A 10,511-nucleotide genomic window follows, 5' to 3' on the forward strand; every position below is an offset into this window, starting at 1 on the left:
CCCATTAAAACTTTGTTGAGGTCATACAGAAGGCAATAAGATCCTCTACTGTTATCTGGGTTAAGATGAATTTTTGTCTCATTTATAATTACAGATAGATGTAAGGTACATAATCTAAAAGGGGGGGTGGCGCTTGGCGTGGATCTAAAGGGGCCCAATTCTGCTGCGTGTTTACCAGCTCGAAGTGTGTCTCATCACGAGCAGTTTGTCTGAGCGGTAAGTGACATAATGAGAGCAGCCGGGGCCAAGGAAAATAATCATTTGCTTGTGTACAGCAAGTCATTCTGACAGGATAAACTTCACCTGCCTGGCAAAAAAAAAAGTGGGCGGGGCTAAGAACGCCGACAGGTGAGTGCGATCCAGAAATAACCAACCGTTGCCAAACTAACAATGTGCCTGAGCAAAAACACCACTTAAAGTCATAAAATATTTACTTTAATGTTGCAGCTTGATAAGGATGTAGCACCCTGGACTATTGAACCCCCGCTCTTTTTTTTTCTGCCGTCATCACACAGGTACGTAAACACATCACATAGTGACCTTTGTGACATGACAAAGTGCTTTGACCCGCCTTAGTACTAAAGATGAACTTCACGAAATGGCTGAGGTTGTAAGAAAATAAAGATTAAAGCAATAAACAAATCTGAAGTCATTTGATGCGCTCGGATATTCTACTATGCGTAAGTATTGTGAAAAATAACCTGCAGAAGCCAATTCAAAGAAATTATAAGTCTCTAAACAAATTATTTTATTTGTGGCTTGGATTGGGGAAAAAATACGTTTTGGTAGGAGCAGTCTAAAACGCTTTGTCATTAAATGATGGGCAATTACATTGAAAATTCACATGGACTCAACCCACTTCAGCCTCTAAAAATATAAAGCTAATTGCTATTGTATTTTTAATTTTATGGCCATTAGGCCATTTTCTTAGAATAGACATCTACTATTGACATTTTTAACATGATTAAATGATGTTCCCACTGGTTTCATCAAATGCGCCACGGTTTTACAACAATGTCAAGACCCCTTTGGTGGTGATTCACAGAACACCGACTTAAACCCTAGTGTTTACGATCCACGATCCATTTATTTCATATTACTAATATTTGTAGGTTGGTGGGCGTCAGTTGACATTTGGCAAAAATGGAACAGCTCGGGAAGCAATTCAAACACGCACATTATTTTTTTTCTATAGGTCTTCACATCACCACATCTGTCAAGCTTTGATATGACACAGGCTAGCGTAGCTCACTTGAGGCTTTCAGATGTCTTCCTCAGGGAACTAAACGGCTGCAAAAATAAAAAAGATGGCTTTAAGGATAGCCTGGAAACCTCCTTCAGGAATTCTGGGATTTTGGCTGAAAGCCTGTGAAAGCCTGTTTGAGGTGCAAACTGCCTGGAGAAGAAAGTGCAGCTCTCTGTTGGCCTTTTTACGTTTCACGCGTGTGTGTGAATCACTAACATTGTTGTCGTTTTGTTTTTTTTCCCCGGTTGCGCCACAAGCCATGAAGCAAGTGCTTGGCTTTACGTGGCCTTAAACTGCCCCATGGTTAAAATTGATTGGATTCATTTGTCTATAGGTTGGGATGAGCCTTGACCCTGTAATCTTTGCTTTTGTGGCCTTTGTGTCAATGACGGCGTTGGCATCTTTTGTCTTGGTTATCCGGACATTCTGCTTCCCACTCAGGTAAGTGTTTTGAACTTGTGTATTATTCAGTGTTATATATCTCTTAACTCACTTCACACTGTGTCAGATTTTCCAGTGAGACCAACCATCAATACCTTTCGCTCAGACAGCTGAATGAGGAAAGTCCAGCGATGTCAGCGGAAGCACAATACAACTCAGATGAGGTGTGTGTTTTTTGTTGCCAAAAGAGGCTAGAAATGTGTGAAACATTATTTAAAAGGGAAGTCAAACCTCCATTTTTTTATTTTAAATATGTTCAAAGCGGGCCCACAGGTCTTGACACGATATTCCGATTAATATTGGATTGAGTTAAGCAACAAAATCTACCCGTTTTTATTTATCTCGAAGGGCAGCCATTTTTCAACATGTTGACTGAAAATGACAACACAGTTGCTCAGGGGTATTACCCAATCACAGCTCACCTGTTTTTTTTAAGCTGAGCCGTGATTGGTTGTTACTTGAGAAAAGCGACTGTGATGTCATTTTTGGTTGACAAATTGACTCAAAGCATCTTCATTGTTTATTATTATGTGTGTAAATCTAAAACAATGAAGATGCTTTGAGTAGATTAATTATAATTTTATTGTCACTCCAGAGAAATGTTGATTTTCAGACGCATTAAAGCAGTCAACTGTCATTTTGTATGGCATGTACGGATTCTAACTTATCATCATTATTATTATGTGTGTAAATCTAAATGATGATAAGTTAGAATCCGTACATGCCATACAAAATGACAGTTGACTGCTTTAATGCGTCTGAAAATCAACATTTCTCTGGAGTGACAATAAAATTATAATTAATCTACATTGTATACCATACGTGCATAGAAACAAAAACGTGTTTTTATTAATGATAATTCTATTTAAAAATCCTGTTGTAAATTAGGTGACTTATCAATTACAGACAATGGTAAAAACAATTCTATTTCCCTTTGTAAGCCTAAATCGCTGATGAAGTGGGGCGCCATTGAAAATCTCCCCTTGGGTGCCACATTGGTTAGGGCTGGCTATGTCCACATCCGACACTGTAAATATTCCTCACTCGACACTCTTGGGCGCACTTATTTTCAGGGTTCCCTGGGGGGGGGGGTGGCTGGTGCAAGGCATAGGGATGCGACAGGCTGACCGGGCTTCAGCAAAATTGTGCTGTTTCCTGGCCCGGCATTTCTGCTCCTCTGCCCTGCCCGTCCTCTAGTTTTAATGTTAAAATACTACTCTTCTATTGTTTTTAATGCATCAAATACATGCACGCTTGGTGGTGCTGTGTGGGGGCAAGCTGCGGGTCAGCAGTGCCCGATCGCCTTCCTGTTTTCTCGCCATCAGCCTTTCCGGATTTTGTAGTTTAGTATTGGCTGGCCCCGTCGCTAGTGGGGATCATCTTGCAAGGGTCGAGAGATCGAGGGCACCCCGACCTCACATTGCCCTCACAGCAACTTCAGAATGCTCCTGATGACTAACGTGCATGTTTGACAATGTCGGTCAAAAATGTTCATTTACGCACCTTGTGACATTCTTAACATAAACTTCTGATTGGATATGACATACACCCAACCTAGTCAGATACATATTTTTACTTTTATTGTACTCTATTTTTTAAGTTCACAGTCCGACTTCATATTCTGTTAAGTAAATGTCCATCGGAATATTCTCCAGATTCTCTATTCAGGACACAACAGTGACTAACCTCAAATAAAAGTGCAGTACGAAAAGGGGTTAAGTAATTGGTTTTGACTTTCCAGTTACATGTGAGTTTGAATTGAAAAACGACGCTTCTAAAATCATAGAGTTTAGCCCCGCCCCTAAGACACTGATTGGTCTGGTCATTTTTTGGACCACTAGCATCGTATCATTTTGAAGCCTAACGAGATGGGACCGGTTAGATTACATGTCTGTATTCTCACGAGTCCCTTTGACATAATGCAAGATAATGCAGCCTCCGTTCCCACATCGAATGTAATTGGCTTTTTTTGTGTGTGTTGACCTTGACAGGATCTGCTGGAATAGCAGCCCAATGACTGCTGGAAGTGAGACCATGCCATGACTGCTAGAGCATTCTTAAAACACACTGACAGTTTAACCAAACCCCCTTGAACAAGTGTAAAACCTCAAATCTTTGCAAGGCATATTCATATTCTCGTCTGTTATCTTGATCTTGACAAAATAAGCCGAGGTGTTCTGTGCGTTTTGGCTAGACGACAACAGCACTGACAATCCATGTTACAAATTGTTCCCGACACAGCTGCACATGTGAAAAAAGCCGTTTCTAGCTGATGCGATATCCTCTCACTGGTCATTTCTGACATGACACGAAATATAATAGACTTCAAGCAATGAATACCAAAAAAAAAAGAGAAACACCATTTCACTAGCAACGCAGTAAAGGTCACTAATTGTCGCATGTGCATTTTCATTTCTAACGGCAGGCTGAAAATGGCTGTTGAATATATACAACACTATCATGTTATAAAATAAGTGGCGTCACGTGGCCATCTGACATTTGGGGTGTCTCAAACGCCATAATTGACTTCTAAAAATAGTCCGCTCTGTCTGCGAGTGGGCCGGCTTCCCTTTTTCAAGCCTTATTTTCCTTTTTTCCTGCTTACATTAGCTGACTTGAAAGGACAAGAAAAAACGATCAATGTGACTGCAGAGTTTTTCCCAGAAGCCGGAATACACACGTGCCACAAAAGCAAACTCATATTTTAACATGTAGTATTCAGTGTGTGTCTAGTTTCTGGTAATATTTGAACTTATACCAATACCCTCTCTGTACCATTTATGCATTCAAACTCCGCACAGGATGTCCTGGGCTCAGGGTCGAACCCAGAACATGGCTGTGAGGCAAATGTGCTAACCAATTGGTCACCGTGCTGCTTCTAAAGACTTTTGATTGTGTTGTTTTAGTCTTCCCCAAAAACATATTTATTAGAAAAAAATCCACAACAGAGCCAATTCTCTTGCCAATTGATGTAAATATCCTAATAGTTTGAATGTGTTAATGGCAGTGCAAAGACGCCCTATGCTGGCCGTGCGCGGTATTACATCGCTTGACCTTGTTCATGTATAACAAAGTAAACCTCTTCCCTCACTGTTTAAGGCACACTTTAGATGTAAAAGTTCTATATTATGGGACCTTGTGCTTTCTTGATTTAACGGCCTTTTCACCATTACTATTGGTGTGTGTGTGCTTTACAAATATGTTTGTTATCAATACAAACAAGGGTTTATCTTGTTTTTTCATTGGTCTTCTAGTAGTGACTGTGAAGTCCTTTTATACCTAACCATAACATATTTTTTAACACAAAACGTTTGTTTTGTAATGTATTGAATTGAATATAGGACGAACGATTTTCAAATCATTAAATTCTAGTTTTATTTACATTGCACACAGTGATTAAACTTCAGTGGAATTTGAGCTTGTCGGCAGAATTTCTCCTTTTCACAGGAGAATGTTGCTTGGTGAGCAAATAGATGTTTCATAATTTGTGTTAAATCATGAATAAAATAAAAGAAAATATTATATAATAAAAATATTGAATGCTTTAGATACAACCTTCTATGTATTCTTTCTTGTCTTCTTAAACCATCTCGGATGAATTACTCCTTTAGAGAAGCTGGCTTTTTTTTTTTTTTTTACACTAGCTGACGCACACCTCGGAAGGCCAATATCAAAAGTCTGAAAATTCTGGAGCATTATTGTGATATGTCAAAGAAACATTCTTCTCAAACTCAGTGTGACAATTTTCTGTCAAGGCGAGAATCATATTCATTTTGTACAAGAGTGTATGAGGGCCACACCAGTGTAAGAGAAACAGCCTTTGTAATATTATGAATCGGGAAGTCCTAGTAAATGAAATACCGCCGAAGGTATGACAAATAAAGAAATTATTCTCACATTCCTTCAGGCTGTCGTGTTGCTTCTGTCTGGTGACTCTTCGAGTGTAAGAAAAAAGAATTGCACCTTAAACCACCTAAGACTGAATCCTTTGCTTTTTAGTTTTCGTCAGCTTTATTTCCATAAAAAAAATAATAAATGTATATTTGTTTCCGTTCTAGTTTAATTAAAACGTCATAATTTCTAAGATTACAATCGTGTGAATTAGTTTTTAGAAATAAAATAATTGTTTTCCTTTTTTTAACTTTATTATGGTGATTATGTGATTTTTGCTTTTGAATAGGGGTGTGTAGACTTTTTCTTTGCACCGCACAAATGAAGCTTCACAACAGGCAGCCTGTCAGAGAAGTGTCGCAAAGTAAGCCACAGTAAAATGATAAATTACATCAAAACTGCTACGAAATGTTATAATTATTGGTCTGTGTGGAACAAATACAGAAATATCTTAATTTTATTATCAGAATGTAACCTTTAATGTTAAACTCTTGGGCTAATCATGCTTTCTTCTAGCACTGCAATGACAGCCCTGTTATTAACATAATTTAACAGTGTGCACTAAACACATCATTCATTAGAGCTGCACATGGGCGCATTGTTCTGACTTTTATCTTATCAAGTAGCAATTTCATTTTGTAGACCACAACAATTCGATTTTGGAGAGAAAATAACCCACATTAAGTAAACATACACAGCAAAGAAGAATTATCTTATCGTTTTGTTTTATGACAGCGGGTTGTGGCTTTTGTGTGTATCCAAACAAGCTTTTGTTGACTTTAAGCTCTATCACTGACCTGTGAATGGATGCCGTCCCATATTTGACATTGTGGGTGGGAGAAACTTGATGGCTGTGTTCTCCATGGGTGTGTACCCATACAATGTCACATCCTGCTTACTCTCCCAACACAAGGACGAGCGCTGTTGCACATCCAAAGGTCCTTCTCATGCATATGCGTGGCCAGGCAGCCTGAACGAATGACATGACACCAAGCAGCTGTGTTGCTGACAGGAAATACATCAGAAACAGAACGGACTCATTTGTCGCTGACATGAAGCTTCGAGGTGAGCTTTTGATTGCTGATGTACTATATATTTCACAGCCCACATGCTGCGTTGACTAACATCCTCTTGCTCTTTGTGGTTGACAGTTGCTCCCTACGCTGCTGTAATTGTTGTTTTTGTGCTCATATGGGCCATCTCGCACGACTACGTACGCATACGGCAGAGAGCAAGAGATGTTCTGGGTGAGCATCATGTTTCCAGTCTTTGGGATCTCCACATTTCACCCAAATTAAATTTTCCATTGAAATTCATCTGCTTTATTTTAAGTGGTATTAGATGTCATGCTGTTAGATGTTTTAACATATTTGTTTTCAATAAATTCACAGCATAAAATGTTATGCAATCAGCAAAATATGTGAACTTGATGACACGGTGGACATTTCTGGCTATTAGCATTTAATGAGCATCTTCACTTAATTACAAACATGTTTCAATTATCAAGCTGACTGTATTGATTAAGAAATATGTTTTAATTTCTAAAAAAATTAAATGTCTTTCACAATGAAAGGGTGGACAAGTTAAGGTTGACAACATCCAATTATACACTCATAATATGATGAAAACTACACAACATAAGCGTAGATACAGACGAACATGGCTGACTAAGTGATTGTGTTAAAGGCATCAAAGGCACTTTATATTGTCAAAGTCAAAGTCTGCTTTATTGTCAACTTCTTCACATGCCAAGACACACATAGAAATCGAAATAACGTTCCCACTATCCCACGGTGACAAGACATAGTACACAATATACATACACGTAAACAACACAAAAAAATAAAAACAAGAAGGCACAAACAATGAATAAATAAGAGTGATGAATAAATAATGAAATGTTAATAATAATGTTAATTGATGCATATCATATTTTTGTCATGCCTTATTGAGTTCATGTTTTTTGTCTTCTTTCTGTTGCAGGAATGGAAAGTGCAGCACAATTCAAACTAAAATTCCAGTCAAGTGAGCAGTATGAAGTTTGTTAATTTTGACAATCTCTTACTCTTGTGAAATTGCACATTTTTCTCCCAGAATAACTTTTAAAAAACACTTGAATGAAATTACAACTGTATTTTTTTAACTTAAATTTGCTCACACTTTTTCTCGTAAAATTACAACTAATAAAAAGATTGTAGCTTTTCTTGTAATATTCAAACTATATTCTCGCAGTTCTTACTTTTTCCGCTAATTTCAACTATTCTTGTAAAAAATGCAATAAGTTATTACATTTTATCTGTTCTAAAAATTGTTTGAATTTTGTTTGTTTTCTTGATCTCAATAAATATATTTTGTAAATATTGCAGTAACCCCTCCACCACAATGCAACCTCTCCAAAAATTGCCCACCTGATCACTTTGCGATACACATGCAGAGTGGAGCAGCTAACGTTGTCGGGCCCAAGATCTGTTTCGATGGCAAAATGTAAGTTCACCTGTACGCAAGAACCATTTGTGCAAACCTCTGTGACCCTTCACGTTCTTTATATACTCCATGTCTGCAGCATCATGAGCCACGTACTGAACAACGTCGGACCTGGACTCAATATCGTTGTTGTAAACAGTGAGTAATAATCAAAATATTTACAAATACAGTCATTTGTATTCGTGGTTTTATTTTGTTTACTTTTGTGTTGTCCACATCAGATCCAGTATATCTCACTTGAATTGTAGATGAAATTAGAAAAGATAAAAAAAAAATCTGCTATAGTAAAGTAGGCATTCATTGGTTCTTGAAAACATTTCATCTTTTATCCAAAAGGCTTCCTCAGTTCAGAATCTTACATGTTGAATTCCTCTATTTAGGGTTAGGAATTGATTTAGGATTAAAGGCAGAGAAATGTCTTTTTCACAAACAGTCCGGTGTCCTCAATTCAAAATGTTACCATGTCGGAAAATCTTTGTTAAGTTACTGATTTTTTTTTTTTTTTAAATACATCTGACCCTTGTGTATTGAGCAGAAGTCAGAGGTTATGCTTGATATGCACACGCTTCACGTCCGGGTTGAACTGCATGGACTCAATTTTCAAAGACTCTTCATCTTTTTTTTTTTTTTTAATCTTGCAAGAGCCCTCTTAATGTTTACGTGGGTAGATGTTTTTTGCGTTTTACTGATTGACCTTTGAATATATTTTCGTCAGTTATGTTGTTTACTTCAGTCGACATTTTCTCTTCATCAAGCAAAGTGATTTAAATTTTGATGCATACTGTTGAAGTAACGGCTGACAAATGAGGGATGGAAAATGAGAAGGGAAAACATGCTCATTTTAATTGAGCCAACATTACATGCATACGCCGAAGATGATACGATGATGAATGCAAGCTGGCAAAGATGTTAAACACGTCTGCGTGTTTGTTTGTTTCATCTCAGGTGAGAACGGAGCTGTGGACAGATGTGGCTATCTGAATATGAAAGATGGCGGTAGGGACGTGTTTTGGAAATCTTTTTCACAGAGATGATTTATTTCCATTTTTCTTTTTTTTAATTTAATCCGACTTTCTCGGCTGCCAAAGTCCCAGAGGACATCTTGGCGTACCTGAAAGAGATTAAACCAGGAGAGATTGTCATTGTGGCCTCCTTTGACGACGCGACAACAAAGTAGGTCCAATTCCCAGACACTCATCCACTAAAATGATTTCCCTCTCCACAAAAATCACCTTTCATTTTTTTTCTTCTCCACTTCACTTCTCGACGGCAGGATGACAAAAGAAATGAGGGAGATTTTTGTCGGGATGGGCAGCGCTTTGATCGAGTCCGTACGTTACCGTGACAACTGGGTGTTTGCGGGAAGAGGCGGGGCGGCAAGCAGAAGCTCCTTTGAGAAGGTCAGTGACCCTGCTCTCATTGCTTCTATTTATGCACGTTGAAAGACGCAGCTCTGACAAGTCAACGTCTCCTCGCCTGTTCAGCGATCTGCTAATGACGACGCAAGCAACCTTTATGACGGATGGCCCGTGGCGGTGGAGGTGGGCGGCTGTTTCCCCAGAAGCTCTTAAAAAACATTTCTCATAAACACAATCATAGGAATACATTTTAATATGAAAATAAATGTTTTGCACTTACCGTTTACTGGCTTAAAGCAAATATTGGACCCTTTTTTTCTCTTTTTCTGAAAACATTTGCATTATCTTCATAACAAGTCTAGGTCAATATCACTTGAAAGTGCCTTTGGCAACCTCATCAGAATCACTTAGTCATCATGCAAATGGGGCAGAATAATGAAACTCTGAGGTCTTATTAAAGTGGCCAAACTATTGCACACGTACCAGTATAATCAGAAGTTCTCTAAAATGTCTTCTTTTTTTTTAATATAATTTCTTTATACCACACTTGATCAACATGGTTTTATTATCTGCAAAGTATTTGATGAAATGAGTGATAGTTTTTCACAATAATGAGACAACACTTGAGACATCTCAGTCCTCATTTGCACAATAGACAAACTTCAGTGAACTGCAAATTCCCACTTGCAAACTGTGTGAAAAAATTGTGTCAGAGTGCAAATGACTAAACACTAGAGACGTGTTAATTAACCTACTACATATTTCATCAGCAGATTCATTTTTATGTGTTATATGACAAACATAAATTTAAGTAAACACTCGCCTTTACCTCGGAATCGAAAATCGAACCTCTGCGAATGCAAATGATTGACAGCTCATCGATCGCACCTTCTGTCTCTGGTTATTTTTCCTTTTCCAGCATACAGTTTTCCCCCTTTTTTTTTTTTTTTAAATAAATTAACTGTAAACAGACACATTTGCATGCCACGCTTGTCAGGTCTTTTTTAATATGGCTGTGCACAAATGCAGATTATTTTTTAAATCTACATTTGATTAATATCATAGTGGAGTTAATACCTGTTGCAATACCT

General features: G+C 38.0%; 1 protein-coding gene and 1 long non-coding RNA gene across 3 annotated transcripts; both read left to right on the forward strand.

The window, feature by feature from the left end:
• Positions 1-1,508: 1,508 nt before the first annotated feature.
• On the forward strand, positions 1,509-4,984 carry LOC119123011. The gene is made up of 3 exons (XR_005097986.1): positions 1,509-1,687; positions 1,764-1,851; positions 3,679-4,984. It is a non-coding gene; the product is annotated as an uncharacterized LOC119123011 (long non-coding RNA).
• A 1,509-nt stretch (positions 4,985-6,493) lies between these two features.
• si:dkeyp-67f1.2 (uncharacterized protein LOC556106 homolog) lies at positions 6,494-9,968 on the forward strand. 2 transcript variants are annotated; one of them, XM_037250842.1, is made up of 9 exons: positions 6,494-6,643; positions 6,730-6,825; positions 7,562-7,603; positions 7,945-8,062; positions 8,142-8,200; positions 9,008-9,058; positions 9,151-9,235; positions 9,336-9,462; positions 9,547-9,968. In XM_037250842.1, exons 1-9 carry the CDS (start codon positions 6,562-6,564, stop codon positions 9,631-9,633), a joined length of 747 nt encoding a protein of 248 aa, XP_037106737.1. In that variant the 5' UTR covers positions 6,494-6,561; the 3' UTR covers positions 9,634-9,968. The 2 variants fall into 2 exon arrangements, with proteins under 2 accessions (XP_037106737.1, XP_037106738.1); XM_037250843.1 differs by lacking the exon at positions 9,008-9,058.
• The last annotated feature ends 543 nt before the right edge of the window (positions 9,969-10,511 follow it).

This window comes from Syngnathus acus, chromosome 5, assembly GCF_901709675.1.
Source record: "Syngnathus acus chromosome 5, fSynAcu1.2, whole genome shotgun sequence".
NCBI classification, from domain to species: domain Eukaryota; kingdom Metazoa; phylum Chordata; class Actinopteri; order Syngnathiformes; family Syngnathidae; genus Syngnathus; species Syngnathus acus.

What these genes read in the sequence shown, in the direction of transcription:
- si:dkeyp-67f1.2 (XM_037250842.1), top strand. Translation starts at nt 6,562, where the DNA reads ATGACACCAAGCAGCTGTGTTGCTGACAGGAAATACATCAGAAACAGA. An exon ending in CAAACTAAAATTCCAGTCAA is followed by an intron (nt 7,604 to 7,944) that starts GTGAGCAGTATG and finishes TAAATATTGCAG; the next exon opens with TAACCCCTCCACCACAATGC. An exon ending in ATCTGTTTCGATGGCAAAAT is followed by an intron (nt 8,063 to 8,141) that starts GTAAGTTCACCT and finishes CCATGTCTGCAG; the next exon opens with CATCATGAGCCACGTACTGA.